The 17,631-nt window shown below is 35.6% G+C and overlaps 1 protein-coding gene across 3 annotated transcripts in view; it reads left to right on the top strand.

The window, feature by feature from the left end:
• The window catches only part of VEGFC (vascular endothelial growth factor C), a 98,471-nt gene that overhangs the window by 50,045 nt on the left and 30,795 nt on the right, over positions 1 to 17,631 (top strand). For 2 of the 3 annotated variants that reach the window (XM_021076038.1, XM_021076037.1), the window contains exon 2: positions 16,396 to 16,609. In XM_021076038.1, coding sequence (XP_020931697.1) covers positions 16,396 to 16,609 — 214 coding nt within the window. Of the gene's footprint in view, positions 1 to 6,069; positions 6,391 to 16,395; positions 16,610 to 17,631 lie in introns of those variants that run through there. The other variant, XM_021076039.1, reaches the window with a different exon arrangement.

Raw genomic sequence — 17,631 nt, 5'->3', positions numbered from 1 at the left:
CATTTTTTTTTAATGTGCTTTTGATGCCATACTAAAGAAATTTGGGCCTAATCTAAGGTCACAAAGACGTATTTACATTTTGTTCTAAAAGTTGTATAGTTTTAACTCTTACCTTTAGGTATGGATATATCTTGTGTTAATTTATGGGTAGGGTGAGAAATAAGATTCTCAGTAGGGCTTTAGGGGGGTTTTTTGTTGTTTTTATTCTTTTAGTTTTGGTTGTTTTGTTTTGTTTTTGCTCTGGCATGTCCTAGCACCATTTATTTGATAGACTATCCTTTCCCCATTTATTTGCCTTGGCACTTTGGTCAAAAATGTTTTGACCATCAGTGTAGGTGTTTTTTGTTTCTTTGTGGATTCTCTATTCTTATCTATCACTCTCTTCTTAAGCCAATGTCACACTATCCTGTTTACTGTAGCTTAGAAAAAGTTTGAGACCTGATAATGTCTTCCAACTTTGATCTTTTCGAAATTTAATTAGCTAGTCTAGATTCTTTGCAGATGTTTCAAGATCAGCTTGAAATTTCTACTAGAAATTCTGCTGAGACTGCATTAAATTTATAGATCAGTATAGGGAGAATTGTCAACTTAATAATATTGAGTGTTTCAGTCTATGAATATGATAGGTCTGTTCATTTATTTAGATTTTTGCCAAAGTCCCCTAACAAAGTTTTATAATTTTCAGTATACAGGTCTCATACTTATTTTATTAAATATTTTTTCAACCATTTATCTCTTTGGGTGCTGCTATGAATGAAATTTTGTGATGGTTTATTGCTGGTATATAGAAATGCAATTGATTTTTCATATTGGTCTTACATTCTCTGACCTTGCTAAACTCATTTTAATTCTAATAAAAAAAATTGTGGTAAATTCCTTAGCATCACATATAGAATTATGTATTTAATTAACATGTTATTGAACTACCTCTACCTCCATTTTGTTTGGTTTTTGTTTGGTTTTGTTTTGTTTTTCTTTTTAAGGCTGCACCCATGGCATATTGAGGTTCCCAGGCTAAGGGGCAAACTGGAGCTGCAGCCTCAGGCCTACACCCCAGCAACGCCAGATACAAGCTGAGTCTGTGACCTACACCACAGCTCAAGGCAACATCAGATCCTTAAGCCACTGAGTGAGGCCAGGGATCAAACCTGTGTCCTCATGGATGCTAGTCAGATTTGTTTCCTCTGAACCACACCGGAAACTCCTCTACCTCCACTTTGGATTAAAGTAGTGCAAGTGGGAGTTCCCATTGTGGCTGGCTCAGTAGAAATGAATCCGAGTAGTATCCATGAGGATGAAGGTTTGATCCCTGGCCTCACTCAGTGGGTTAAGGATCCGTTGTTGCCATGAGCTGTGGTGTAGGCATAGGTCACAGACGCAGCTCCGACCTGGTGGTGGTGTTGCTGTGGTGTAGGCTGGCGGCTGCAGCTTGGATTTGACCCCTAACCTGGGAACTTCCATGTGCCACAAGTGTGGCCCTAAAAAGAGAAAAAAAAAAAAAAAGAAAGCAAAAAAAAGTAGCGCAAGTGGATTTCCTTGCTTTGTTCTGTATCAAAATGAAGGAAGCATTCCATCTTTTGTCAAGTACAATATTCATTGTGGTTTTTCATAGATGCCCTTTATTAGGTTGAGGAAATTCCATTCTATCTTGATTTTACTGAGAGTTTTTAATCAATATTATCAGGGGTGAATGTTGGATTTGCCAGATGCTGTTTATGTGCTTTTATCGAAATGTTAATGTGACATATACGTTTTTATACTATTAATATAATTAATGTATTACATTAACCAATTTTCAGGTGTTAAACCAATCTTATATTTCTGAGCTAAATCCTGCCTTTTCATGATATAGACTTCTTTTCTTATGTGTTGTTGAATTTATTTTTCTGTTTGGTTAAAAAATATTTTGCCTCTATGTGTCTAAGAAAAATATGCCTCCAAGAAATTGTTTTGCCTATACATGTTTATCTCACTTTGGTATCAGTAGTAATAGCCTCATCAAATAAGTTGCTTTTTTTGTTTGTTTTACCTAATTTTTTCAGAGTGTTTGTGTAATATTGGTAATATTGGTATTACTTCTTCTGATGTTCACATCTCATAAATGTAATGTCTTCTCTAATAATATCTGAAAATATGCTAGGGTTTCTCTGTAAGTGATCATCTATTTTCTATATTTTCTGTGTTTGTTAGATCCCATTTGTTTTATTTCTTTTTTTTTACATTGGCAATTTCCCTCAAATTTCTTAACTTTTGTTGCTGTTACTATTTATATTTCGGGCAAAGTCACTTAAAAAATGTTAATAAAAGCTCCCTCTCTGAGTTGTGGATAAAGTCAACTGATAGAATTTACTATAGAGTGAGTGGATAGAGGTCTATTTTTTTCCCCCCACTGGGGAAAACATCTCTGTAAGCAGCTATATCTCTTTTCCTTGTGTCCACAAAGACTCTCCAATGGGGAGGGGAGGGTTGGCAGGGGGTGGGGATGGGTAGTAATGGTGGAAGAGCTGCTAGCCAGCATGGGACCAAGCAGGGCAAGGAACTTGAAAATGTACTGTTTTCTGTGTAGGCTTTTTCTTAATCCTCTCTTCTTTTTGATAAGTCTTGTCCTGCTCTTTGCTGTACCAAGTGACCCTGTATTTGAGCCTCTCTTTCAGTTCCTCCATAGAATGAGCTTCTAGGATCAGGCTAGGGTTTCAAAGATTTAGTTGCTTGATTGGATGGCAGTGGTAAAGGAATATTTGAGGGCCAAATTTGATCTTAAAGTTGACCTCAACCAATCCTGCCATTTTTATGTTTCTTCATCTCCATTTTGCAAAGTACCTGTGAGTAAATATATTTGATCTGAGTCATATAAAGACCTGCTTCTTCTAGCCATTCCCAGCTATAGGCACATGGTTTTCAGCTGTGTCTCCTCTGATAACATTTTTACTTCTTATCTTAAAAGTGCATCAGTATCTTTCACCTGCCATTCTCTCTGCTCCTGTTCTTTTTATTTAATTGGTTATAATACATTACCCCTATTTAGTAAAATTTTCAGAGGGAGCAGAGCTATACACCTGCTTTGAATCTGCCAAATTTAAATAGAAGTCAAAAGATCAAGTTTTCATTCATGACTAACTTGGTTTTAGTTCTGATGCCAACATATATTATCAACAAACTGAAAAATGCATGTAGAAGCATCCATTCTATAGGGGAAAATGTAAAGCCAGCTAGATACAAGTTTTTATATCACTTCACGGTACATTTGTCATGACCTATGACTGCTTTTGCTCATCAACTGATAGAAGAACTGACACATTATGAATGTTATGTCAGTGATGTTTTATCATCACAAGGGGAAGGCTATATCAGTTAAATATTTAATTCTCACTGATACTGAACTCATGGTCCTTACCCCTGAATTTTCTGTGAACTTGGTAGTTGTCAATTTTACTTTTTCATTTGGTGCCTTTTTGCTTTGGGTCTTTTGAAATCACTTGGATCCCTATGTCCTTTTCACCTTTTTTTTTTAGTATGGTAGGATTTCCATTCTGATGTAACAGGGATAGTTGTGAACTACTATTAGTTTTTCTTGAGCTAATAAGAGGTCGAGGCCAATCTGGTAAGGCTCTGTGTACTAAGATACAAAAGGAGTGAAAGGAAGACAATGCTCCAACACCCTGGACATTAGATTGCTGAGTCTGAGGGAAAGGCAGTAAATCAATGGCAGTCCTATTAACCTCTGTGATGTATTTGATAACTTTTATGATATGAGGGGAAAGGAGCCAAAGGTGTAATGTTTTAGTTGCAACATAATTCTCTTTCCTGTCCCAAACTACTGACTTTCAGAGTGCATTTCTGAAGCTGTGTGCTTTATTTAATTCACCTTGAATTACCTAAAGGAGGAAAATGCAATTAAGTGCTTTAAAAATTTCCATTTAAAATATAGCATGAGTGGGGTCTTCATTAATCCAATTTTCATTAGTTAATCTTTGCATGAATAAATACTTATTACTTTTTATGAGGCCGATTTGGATCAGACTTTCCTTTCACTCTTTCTTTTTGTCCTTCCTTCTTTCTGTCTTTCTTGTTGTGTTCCTGTTTTTAGAAGATAGGATTTTAAAACTTCTCCTAAAATCTGGCTATCCATATTTGACTTTTAAGTGTGAAAATAGAGGAAAATATTCAGATTACAGGGATGTGGATTTCCTATGTTTACTATCTACTCTTGACTTAACCTTGTCAAAGGGTTTAAATAACATGTTGAAATATTTAAAATAAATATATTGTACAGTTTTTTCAATATTGTTTTTAAAAATAAAATTGTTTCGCCTTTCTTATTTCTTGATTCAGACTAAACAGGGAACAATTTCCTAAATGAACCTTTAGTCACCTTAATAAAATAACCACATTAATACCAAATAATTATTTTGGGGGCAATTTAATAAGATTTGAGTTAAATTATCTTTAAATATTTTGCTAATGTTTCTTTTTGGTTTTAGGAAAGCAAATTTATAGAGTTCTTCCATGACATGAAAAATGACAGGAAACTGCTTGTAACCAATCCTGCTCTTTCATTGATCCTTTGACCAAATACCATATGCCAGATATACTACAAAGGGGAGTATACAGTAGGCAATAAAACAAGCATTGAGGGGAGTAAATGAGAGTCAATAAGCTAGTGTTTACAATGTCTGAAATCACATGAAGGAAACAAAAAAGGTGCTAACATAGTTCATGTGGATCCAGTTCTTTAATTGCCCCTGATGGAACGCTGCAGTGATTAAGTTTTGATTATGTTACACTTTAGTTGAAGCTTCAGTGAATAGAATGCTCTGGCCATGTATAGTGCCAGGACGTGTAATCTAGGAATGGAACAGATTTTCTAAGGTTTTAAACTTGAATAAAGCTTGGCCTTTGGGAGATAGCAAAGTTCTCTCAGTGAGGGCGGGAATGGTATGAGATGAGATGGAGCGTTAATGGGAAGTCAGGTCATCAGGACCTTAGAGTGGGGAGTTAGATTTTATTTGAAGTCTAAGCCACTGAAACTCAGGTGAGGAGCCTGGTTGAATCAATGAGTGTTTATAAAGGATTCTTCTGATTTGTGAGTGGAGAGTCAGTTGAAGGGGAAAATAGAGCAGCTGAAGAGATCAGTAATGAAGGTAATGCAGTAAATCAGACAAGAGCTATTGGCAGCTTAACCTAGGAGGTCAAGAGTGGACATGGAGAAAAATTACTGTATTTTAGAGGGGAGATTATTAGCACTTGCTGATAGATTATATTTCAGAGTAGTAATATAAGAGAGATAGTAAGTGTGAATTCCCAGACTCTTGAATAAGCAATAGGTTGATAAGTTTTAATGACCTGGCAAAAACCGAGGAGGAATTGGAGAGGAAATCCATCAGTTCCGTTTTAGATGTTAAGAGGGACACTTCATGAAATGTAATGGCAGATATCTTTGGGGAAGAGTTTGATGTGGATGCACACATTCGAGTCCGCAGACCTAGATCATTTTTTTCAGGGTTGGGAGTGGATGAGGATGCTCAGAAAGGAGTATAAGAAGAATATAGAGGAGTATAAGAAGCCCTGAGAACTCAAAACGTTTGGGATTATATATAAGAGAAGTCAGCAAAGGTTACTGGTAATAACAGCTACTGAGGAACGAGAGATAGTAAAGAGCACAGTTTTGATGCAGTGAGAGCAGGGTGAGCCACAGGACAGAGGCGAAGTGTGATGGGGCACAGGAGCATTCCAGGAAGTTGTGTGGACCCAGTCCCCAGTCCTGGTGGACTCACTGTGGGAGCCTTGACAAGTGACTGGGACGTGAGGAAGAGTGCTGATCTAGACAGCGCTTTCAAGAATGGAGGCTCTGAAGGAGAGCAGGAAAATGGCAGTAGCTTGTTAGGGCTGTGGACTTAGGAAGGGTTTTCTTCAGCTTGTTGATGGCTTTGTGTGACTTTTTTTTTTTTTTTTTTAATTTGGGAGAACCACTGTTTCCTATGCTAATAAGAACACTACAGGAGAGAGAGAAGGGAAATGAAAGAGAGGGGGAAAGAGAAAGAGAGGGGAGAGAGAGAGAAAGAGAGAGGAGACAGGAGAGAGGGAGAGGAGAGGAAGAGAGAGGAAAGGAAGAAAGAGAAGACAGATAAGGTAGACAAACAGAGAGAGAGGCTGAACAAGAGGAATGTTGCTAAAACTGGAAGGACCAAGCACCTGTAGCATTACTAGCTTTGGAGATGAGGGAGAAGTGCTTTTTCGTTGGTGGTGGTGGTTTTGTTTTTAAATGACCTGCTATTTAACATCTATTTTTTTTTTAATGAAGTAGAGGCAGGTTTGTCCACAGATTGCAGGAATGAAGGATCGAAATAAGTGGGCATGGGAGTGAATCGGCATGGAACAAATGAACCAGTGGTGAGCAATGTTAAAGAAACTGTTACTGTGACACTTGTTAAAATGCTAAGGAAGGCTATTCTGTAGAACTTCATCAGAGTTGAGCAAAGCTTTTCCTAAGTAAGTAGTTTGGGACCTGGCTTGATAAGGAAGTGTCTGTGGTTTACCCAAAGCTAAGAGAGACTACCCTCAGGAACACTGCAAATTCTTAATGTGGAATTAGATACAGCAGTAAACTTGCATCATTTTCCTAGCTTGCTTATTTAATGAATGTATAGCCTTTGCATGCACCAGCCATCTGTCATACACACATAAACACACACCTGCACACCCCTTCCAGGGCCAGAATCAGTACTAAAGAAAATAAGTAATTGAATAAATGAATAAAGAGTTTATTTATTTTTTTAAAAACATGTGTAGCGTTTATGCTTTTGCGATTTTGAAAAGAATCCTTAAATAAGTTTTAATTATAAAGAGAAATTTAACAGCTCAAAAGTTAAAAATGCAAAATGGAATTTTTGTGTTTTCAGACACAGTACTTCTAGTTAAATAATTCAACTTTGTTTTACTCAACATTCTTTCATAGCAACAAATTCCCTTCCCTGACACTTTGGTAAATAATCTGGAATCTTTTAGACACAGAAGCACATAAGCAACATGAAATGCTCTGGAATTAATTGCAATATATAAAACAGGTATGCCTTGAAATTAGCAAATTATTTGAAAAAAACAAATTTGAGGATCTTATAATTAACATTCTCAGCTCTCAAAAACTATATGTATATATATATATATATATATATATATATATAGTTTCTAGCATGTAAACTCAATGGAAGGAGAAACCTTGATTATAAATAGCCTGCCAAAGAGTTCCCGTCATGGCTCAGTGGTTAACAAATCTGACTAGGAGCCAATGAGGTTGAGGGTTCGATCCCTGGCCTTGCTCAGTGGGTTAAGGATCTGCCGTTGCCATCAGCTGTGGTGTAGGTCGCAGACGTGACTCGGACCCCACGTTGCTGTGGTTCTGGCATGGGCCGGCAGCTACAGCTCCAATTGGACCCCTAGTCTGGGAACCTCCATATGCTGCAGGTGCGGCCCTAGAAAAAGACGAAAAAAAAAAAAAAATAGCATGCCTGGAACAGTATTTGGCACATAGTAGTCATTCAATAAAAGTCACAAAATAATAAAATTTTCCATCCTTCACTATTTATTTAAGTGAATAACAATATGAAAGTATGCTTTGGATATTGAACCTTTTATATAGTTTAATGAATATCTCTTGATATATTTATTGCCCCCATGTTAACTGCTCTTACCATTACTATTACTAAATCATAGCTGTCCTTGAGTGCCTAATATAACAAGATATTCAACTATGTATTTGATTTATATTATTTAATGCCGTCAAATACCTCGTTTATTGCAAAAAATCGTAATTGAAATTACTCACAAAAAGGAAAAAGTGAAGTTGCAAGTAGTTTTTGTATGTCAATGATACTGAAATTAGGGACATTTTGGTATAAGCCAAATAATACACTCAGTATCAAGATGAATTATAAAAATGTTGTACTGTGGTATTGGCATAGGGATGGATAAAAAGACCAATAGAACAAAAGTCCCAAAGCTCGCCCAACATAAAGAGCCATATATAATCCACAGCGAAGGAATTAGGGCAGTGCTATGGCAAAAATACAGGTTTTTCATCAAAAGATGCTGGATCAATTAGATATGGAAAAAAAAAGAGAATCTTGACTTCTACCTCACACTGTACTAAAAAATCAATTCTAAGTTAATTCTAGGTCCAAGTATGAAAAGTAAAATAATAAAGATTCCAGAAGGTAACATAATACTTTCATGACTTTGTGGTAAGATTTTTTTTTAACTGACCATAAAGAAAAATTCAGACATCATTCATATGAGAATTTTTATTCATTAAAAAATACCACTGAGAGAGTAAAATTACAGCTTTCCTAGTGGAAGAAGACATTTACTGTACACATACTTGACAAAGTACTATATCCGGAGTGCATTAAGAACCCTTAAGAATCAACAGCAAATAAAAGAGCCAACAGAAATAAATAAAAAGCTTTTTAGTGGCACTTATTGAAAGAGGGTAATTCAGAGTCCGGATATCATGGAAGAGTATTCAATAGTGTCAGTCATCCAGGGACTGCCTGTCAAAACCACAGCAAGATATTATCCTCTACCTGTGAGAATGGCTGAAATTTAAAACCTGACGCTACTAGTTGTTGGCAAAGATTGGGAGCCAGGGGGCTGGTCTATTGATCTCTCGGGAGTGTACGTTGTAAATTGGAATGACTACTTAGGAAAATGGTATGGACCGTCAACTCTGTTTCTAATTATCTGCCCCTCCAAATACATATTCTGCCCATCAAAAAACAGATAGAGAATATACCGGATACATTGCAGAAGGTCATACAATGGAATATTTGACAGCAGTGACGTCAACCGCTTCACACAATAAAGATGAATGTCCCACACATGATACTGAGAAAGGGACCCAACACAAAATAGTATATGCTGTAAGATGTCTTATGTAAAATTTGAAAAAGATGAAAAACCAATTATGTTGGTAAAAAACAGAAATGTAGGAATGTAACAAAATGGTAAGATTTGGTGGAGAGTTTTAACTGGGAAGGAGAACAAAAAAAGTTTCGAGCTCTGTATCTTAATCTGGGTATGATTACAAGGATTGATTCAATTTTAGAAAAATCCATCAAACTGTGTCCTTGTGCTCTGTTCACTTTTCTGTGTGATTATTATTTATTATTTTTAAAGTATTATTAATATTACTTTCATAGTAATATTAAATAGCATTAACATAAATTGGTCTTAAAATACCAAAGAAGAAAAAATAAATTTGCTTAAAAGAAATATTATAATACGGAGTTCCTGTTGTGGTTCAGCAGTAACAAACCCGACTAGTATCCCGGAGGACATAGGTTTGATCACTGGCCTCTCTCAGTAGGTTAAGGATCTGGCGTTGCCCCGAGCTGCTGTGTAGATCACAGACACAGCTCAGATCTGGCATTGCTGTGGCTGTGGTATAGGCCAGCAGTTGCGGCTCAATTCAACATCTAGCCTGGGAACCTCCATATGCAGCGGGTGCGCCCTAGAAAAACAAACAAAAAAAGAAATAAGATAATAACCCATTACATTTTTTCATTTTTTAAAAATTTCATTGTAGTACAGTTGATTTACAATGTTGTATTAATTTCTGCTGTAAAACAAAGTAATTCAGTTATACATGTACACATAGCCATTCTTTTTTAGATTCTTTTTTCCCATATAGGTTATCACAGAATATTGGGTAGTGTTCCCTGTGCAGTACATCAGGTCCCTGTTGACCATCCATTCCACATACAATAGTGTACATGTGCCAGTCCCATCCCTTCCCTCCACCTTTGCCCTTTGGTAGCCGTAGATTTGTTTTATATTTCTATGACTCTGTTTCTGTTTTGTAAATAAGCTTCTTTGTATCATTTTTTAGATTCCACGTAGAAGTGATATCATATAACCCATTACATTTTTTAAATTTCGAGGTAGCTTTCTGAATAAGCGTTTTTGGAAAAAAGTATGTAAAACTTGTTTTGAAATTAGTTGAATCTTCAGCAGAAAAAAATCATAAGCAAAGGAAAATAATTATGAAGCATTTTGGAATTTATGATTTACCTAGGAGCACTATGTCTAAACTGCTATATTTTCTTATTGTTGTGAAACAAAGGAAAGTGGTTGAGAAATTACTGTGTAAAAAGAAAAATAATGGTATCTTGGCTAATATATCAATCTTCCTAAAATTGTAACAATTACCAAATTCATCTGCTGGTAGTATTTTGGGCCTATTTATTCACTCCTTTTGATGTCTCTAGGGATTTTACCAAGTGAAATTCATGCAAATGTTCCATCTTCTGATGTGTTTTAAGAGGCTAATAAATGACAGTCCCCTCTAACTAAGTTGCAGGGTTTCCCAACAGCAGGGCACTTGACATGTTTGCCTGGATAATTCCTTTCTGTGGGGGTGGTGACTGTCCTGTCCATTATAGAACATTTAGCAGTGTTCTTGGCCTTTGCTAACTGGTACCAGTGGCATCACCCTCACAGCTCTGAAACCAAAAACATCGGCAGACTTTGACAAATGACTCTGGAAGAGGGAGAAATCATCCCTAGTTGAGACTTATGCTGTAAGATAAGTGCTTTTAGGTGAAAGGAAATTTTCTGCAATTTAATTATGTGCATTTCCCTAGGAATTTTCAGCTTCAAAAAATTTTTAAACGAGTGCCACACCTATATGCAACATGGTGACTAACTTAAGATTGTTGTTTGAAGTGGTATTGACATTGAATTGATAGGTTTTTTAGAAACTAAATTCTACTCGTTGGCATTCCAGCACCATTGCCAACATTAATCCTAGATGAATGCATGGCTTCCCACCTCTCATGGACTCTCCGGGTTATCAAAGTTCTCAGGAGGAAGGACAGCTCATGTGCACTTGTGCTTTGTCCCTACATCTGAACAGCCCTTATTCACGCAGAGGAACAAGAGGAAAACTTGTTTTTCAAGCTATGTGTATAAAATGTAGTTGGTCAAGAGCTACTCTCAAGGTCACATCAAGTGTTCATTTCATGTTATGATTCCACAAAACCAAAGAGAATTACAGAACGCAGGTGAAATTCCAAAGCTCTTTCTCACCATGCAACTTCTAGACTCAGAGATCTGGCTTCATTCTTCTGGTAGAGTAAGAAGGGGATGTGTTTTAGGTGTATGAATCATCCAGGGAAGGGGTTTATGCCTGATTGTAGCTCACTGCCTTCAACATTGCACACTCTGCTTTGACTCCCATAGCATCTCAGAATCACTGAATGTCACATAGGTGACTGTTTGCAAATTCATGCATGCTGAAGTTATGTACTGGAACCTCCTAAATGAGCCCTCCAAGATAGAATTCAAAATGAGATTCATTTTTAGATTATTGTAGGCTTTTTTAAATATAACAATTGAATATCCATGTTAAGATAATTTCTGTTTTAAGACACACCAAATCCCTTTGGAAAATAAAAGGAATATATTAACATTCAAGCAAATGACCTCAATATTCTGGAAAACATTGGTGAACATAAAGACTTCAGAAAGCATTGAAAAGAACCTGATATTCATTTGGATACAACTTCTGCCCTAAACATTTTGGTGTGTCTCTGGTTGAGAACTCAGTCTCAGTTACCTGGAACTCTTCAGCGTTTTCAGAATAGATTATATATGTGAATGTGCCATTGTTAGCTTGATAATATCTATCCTCAAGATTGTGGTCCTCCAGGGATTCACAAAACAGTGCGATAGTACTGACAAAGCTCAATTGCAAGGTTGCTGCTCATACAGGACAAAAATGCAGAGGACAGATCAAAAGAAATTCTGCCGCTGAAGTGCTACAGTACTCAGAGTTATGGTTCAAGATTCAGTTTACTTAATAAGCAGTCTCTGTACTGTGCTTTTGCTTCCCAAAGATGTTAAAATGACAAGTATTCCCACCCCTGACTACAAGATAGATAATATACTTACACATCAACTATTTAAATCTTCACAAAAACTCATGAAAAAGATAACGTTATTGCCATTTTACAGAGAAAAATGGGGTTCAAATAAATGAAATCTAATGTTAATTAAAATAAGGTCTGTACCCAAGATGAAAATCTGGATCTTTTGATACTACAGCTTGTTTTTCTTCCACACAAATCTGATATTTAAAATCTAATGGGAATAAGTAAATCAGTCCCTCAATATCAAGTTCTTTTTATACCATTTTGTCTGTGATAGCTTCTGTGTTTGCCAATGGTTGTTTTAAATCAAATAATACATCAAAGTCATGTTCTATGTAGAAATAAGAGTAAATAGAAGGCTGAGATGGAAGTTAATGTTATAGCCTCCCAGTATGCCTAGCAATGATTACTTTTAAATTTTTATTCTGATAATAAAATTTTAATATATGTTCATTATTTAAAATTTAAAATATAGGAGTTCCTATTGTGGCTTAGAGGTCTAAGAACCTAACTAGTATCCATGAGGATGATGGTTCGATCCCTGGCCTCACTCAGTAGGTTAAAGATCCAGCTGTGGGAGTAGGTCACAGATGCAGCTCAGATCCCATGTTGCTGCGGCTATGGCATAGACCTTCAGCTGCAGCTCCAATTCAACCCCTAGCCTAGAAACTCCCATATGCCACACTTGTGGCCCTAAAAAGAAAAAAAGGGGGGGGGATTTTAAATATGGAAATGTATAAAGAACATAATAATTACCTTAATCTTGAAATATGGATAAGATATAACTTTTTTGCTGCATATGTTTTACTCTTGAGATTATGTATACATATATATATAATCTGTCTAGATATAAATATTGTTTTGTGAAAAGATTCTACTACATGTACGAACATTGTGTGTGTGGCTATACTGTGTATAAACTGTGTTCCTCTCCTTTTTCATAGACTATACTATGAACCTTTTTTCATGTCTAAATTATATTTTGGTATCATCGTTTTATAGTGATACTACTTTCTGTGCTAATTTCTGTTTGTACTATATATTATTTAGTCAATTCCTCATTATTATCTGTATGGCTTGTTTTTTTATATTTACTATCATAGACAGTCTCATGATGAATTTACATGTATTTTTGACGTAACGATATTATCACTCCTGTTGAATAGGACATTTAATTCCAAAGTGAATTAGCTGTCCAAAATGGAGCTTGTTTTTAAGGCCCTTCAACTTGAAATAGCACATTTTCCTTGATTAGCTGTACAAATTTATATTCTCATCAGAACTGAAAGAGATGATAGTTTCCTTCACTTTTGCTATCACCAAATACATAGTAATTGTATTTATTCCTTGTGAATATGCAGTTCAAGTCTTTTGCCCATTTTTTGGTTGAAGTATCTGCTTATTTTCTCATTAATGTGTTTATGCAATATTTTAAGAATATTAGTCCTTTTCCATCTGTCATGTATATTGCCAAGACTTTTCCTACTTTATTGACTGTCTTTTATTTTTATAGTGTTTTCTACCATAAAGATAGTTTATGTTTTATTTTTATGTTCACCTTTACAATGTCCCTTTTTCAGACTAAGAGTATAACTTTTATTTTCTAGTATTTTTTCATTTTTTATATTGTATTTTCTCTATTATGAATTATATGCTTAAGTTTTTCTCCTATTCCTCTGTTGGGTAACTTAATATTTTCTCTTATAGATATAATTATTGCTAGAGTTATTTTCCATTATTAAAATTTTAAATTACCAGAGTGATTTGCCTTGAAACTTCAAATAATATTTAATTGAAAGTCTCTCTTCACCACTCTCTTTTTTCTTAGCAGTTTGGTGTGTACCTTTCATTGTGTCATGTACCACTGGTATGTTGTATTGCAGCTGCTTGTGGTAGAGAAAACATTCCTGCCTGTTTTGTGTGAGATTCCTGTGATTCGTTTAGGTCACAAACTGACTTTGATTCTGGAAGAGTCTTGAGGAAAAGAATTCCAGGGACCCACCAATTATAGTCGTACTTTGCTACATATATTCAAGTGCCAGTCACATAAGCAGGGGCCAGCATGGCCCCATTTATGACATTTTCCTCCAGGTAGCAAGGACCACAGATACACCCATGTACTTTTATCATCTTTATCTTCAGTAGTAATCCTATTAGATTTGGAAATATTTTTAATTCTTGAATTTTGTGTCACGTGAGAGATTTCCCTGAGACAAATATTTCATGCACATTTATTTGGGAAACTGTGTGAAAGTATTTTGTCGATTTCATTTAAGCTAATATCTCCTCTCCACCCTACTCTCCATCTATTCAGTAGAACTACACTTGCTATATCAGTTATATCTCCCAGAAGTCCTGGATTAATACCAATGTTTTTTTCTGCCTTTTTTTTTGTGGGGGGTGGGGGGGTGCGCTGCACCTGCGGCATATGGAAGTTCCCAGGCTAGGGGTCAAATTGGAGCTATAGCTGCTGGCCTACACCACAGACACAGCAATGCAGGATCCAAGCCACAACTGTGACCTATACCACAGCTCACAGCAACCCCAGATCCTTAACCCACTGAGCAAGGCCTGGGATCAAACCCACATCCTCATGGATACTAGTCGGGTTTGTTACTACTGAGCCATGATGGGAACTCCAATATCACTATTTTATAACATAGATCTAAAGAATGAAGTGATATGCTCAATTCACACAATAAAAGAGGAAAAGGGACATGCTGAATTTCATGGCTATGAATTTTATTATCTAATGAGAAGGAACACATTTCATAATCTATCGCCTAAGAGAATCTGTAATGATGTAAGAAAACTACATTAGATTATGTTCCTCAAAATGTAGCGCAGGAGTTCCTGGTGTGGCACAGTGGGGTAAGTATCTAGCATTGCTGCAGCTATGGTGTAGCTCACAGTGGTGGCTTAGATTCCATCACTGGCACAGGAGGGAGGGGTGGCCATAAAAAATAGATCATTGTACAACTATAAATGTGATAAATTCATTGAGTAATAAAAAAAACTAAAAAAATAAAATAAAAAATTTTTAAAGGTGGTATAAAAATTACCTACATCAAAATAAATTGGATTATTAAAAACAGTGGTGAAAAGACTTTCAATTAAATAGGATTTTGATTTTTAAAGCAAATATATATTAATTTTGTACTTCAAAAATTAGAAAGGGAAATCTACAACTTGTTAGAATGTAGACTCCTGGTATCATCCAGGGAGGGGACATGAGGAGGGCAGGTTCCTACATTTTTAACATTCTTCCAATCGATTCCTACCATAGGCTAAACTTTGAGAACCAATGTCCAAAGTATTTAATTACATATTTAGACTTAAAGCTGGGATAATCATTGCTATATAAAATAAATATTTGATGATGTATTACACTTCATACATCAAGTTAAACAATGTCCAGTTTTCCCATAATTTCAAGGTATAATTTAGAAAAATAATTGTATTTTTTGTTAGGTATGGTGACTACTTGAATATAACTCAGAATGCTCTCTCAACTGGATACAGTAATATAATATAGACAGTTAACTGCTTATAAGCAGAATGCATATTCTCTGAACTATTTCATGTCTTTTTCATAACAGAATCAATCTTGATTATCAAGATTTTTTGAAATACTGGAAGCTTCCACCAAAATTTAAGCCTTACAGTGATTCTGTTGTTGAAATTCCATTCTTAATGTGACTGTTGTAAAATAGTTTCCATAAAAATAAGTTTCAAACAGCCTACTCAGTTGTATTTTATTGATGCCGATAACTGAAAAGGAAGCAAAGCATTTGAATTTCAGTTTAATTTTATTTACATTGGAGGGTAGTAGAAGCTTGAGTAAATGCTCAAACTTACGCATTCACCAGTTTTGTAAAACTATAAATAAAACAAGCTACTTCAGAAATTATTTTTAAAATTATGACTCAGAGTTCCCATTGTGGCTCAGCAGGTTAAGAACCCAACATAATGTCTGTGAGGATGCAGGTTCGATCCCTAGCCTCACTTAGTGGGTTAAGGATCTGGCATTGCCACAATCTGCAATGTAGTTCGAAGATGTGGCTCAGGTCTGGTGTTGCCATGGCTCTCGCATAGGCAGGCAGCTGCAGCTCTGATCCATCGTCTAGCCTGGTAACTTACATATGCCACAGGGGTGGCTGAAAAAGAAAAAAAAAATATTTAAATTATGTCTCAAAATTTTCTGTCCTAAAAACCAAATACGTATTTTACATTTTAATTGTGTTATTTGATTTTAATTGCAATATTGATTCTAATTAAAAGATGAATGTAATTTTACCAAGAAAAGTTAAGTAATTTGAGGAAGATTGGTAATATTTTTAACAGAGATCTAGTATGTATAGCATACACATATGCGTGTGTGTGTGTATAACAAGCCAAAAGCTTTTCTAGTGCATCTGTGTCCAAATCCCTTAGTCTGATAAATAATCGACATTATGTGTTTCTTTGACAGGCTTATGCAGGCAGAGATTTGGAGGAGCAGTTGCGGTCGGTGTCCAGTGTTGATGAACTCATGACTGTACTCTACCCCGAATACTGGAAAATGTACAAGTGTCAGTTAAGGAAAGGAGGCTGGCAACATAACAAAGAACAGGCCAGTGCCAATACAAGAACAGAAGAGAGTCTCAAATTTGCTGCAGCACATTATAATGCAGAGATCTTGAAAAGTAAGTGTGAGAAAGAAAATATATAATAAGCTTCTTACATCTTCTTAAACTGCCAATCTGGTCCTTTAATTTCAGCCTGTGTAATACAACTGAATACCTTTAAGGGCTGAAAGTAAGGTAAAACAGAAAATGACATTTTCAAAGTATAGAATTTTATGGTTTCACTATGAGTGGTTTAAGATGATTTCTTGAGAAGATAAGGAGTGCATGCCTGTCAACACGCTTTCAATTTTTTAATTGAAGTGATATCCTGTTGCAAAAATTTTAAAACATACAGAAAAATTGTACACACTATACCAGTTTAATTACTTAAACACTCTGTATCATAAAAAATAATTGCACACAGATTTTCTTTAGATTTGGATATAGAAATGCTCAATTTCTAAATCGTCCAAAATCATCTTATCAACTATTCCTTGTTTATTTGTTGCTTCATAGGAAACTGGCTTGAGAGGTGGACTTTGGTAAAACTTCTGATAGGTTTCAAAGAGTCACCAAAAAGTATAATGTTGCACAAAATAGCATAGCATGCATTGGTGGACTACTTTTTAAAAATAACTCTTTGCAGTTCTTAGATACTAACTGCTATTAAGCTTTGAAATAACAAGTTATTTTGAGAACAAAAGCAAACAAAATGATTTCATGATTGAGTAACTGGTAGTTTATACCTTTTATCCAAAAAAAAAAGCTTTATTTTAGGGGAAGTGGTAGAAAAATAAATTAGACTGTTTAAGAAGTACATCATTTGTACTTCAGTCTTTAAAGAGTCAACAGAGCTATAGGTAAAGCATCAACTCATTGGAAACATAATTCCAGGAGAGGACATGAAAGGAATAGGAAATTTTGACTTTCCTGAAAAAAACTTAGTTCGGGATACATGTCCCAGTTGCTGGAAAACACCTTTGCATTTCAAGTAACTATCACCACATTACCCAGTTACCCAAGGGGTGCCAAATAGCCTGCCTGGAAACAAGTTTTGAATTGAATCCAAAACCAAAGCCATCTTCTCATTATATCTGTTT

The sequence above is a fragment of the Sus scrofa genome, chromosome 15, assembly GCF_000003025.6.
Source record: "Sus scrofa isolate TJ Tabasco breed Duroc chromosome 15, Sscrofa11.1, whole genome shotgun sequence".
In the NCBI taxonomy this organism is placed as follows: Eukaryota; Metazoa; Chordata; class Mammalia; order Artiodactyla; family Suidae; genus Sus; species Sus scrofa.
This window is presented reverse-complemented; position numbering and strand designations above follow the sequence as displayed.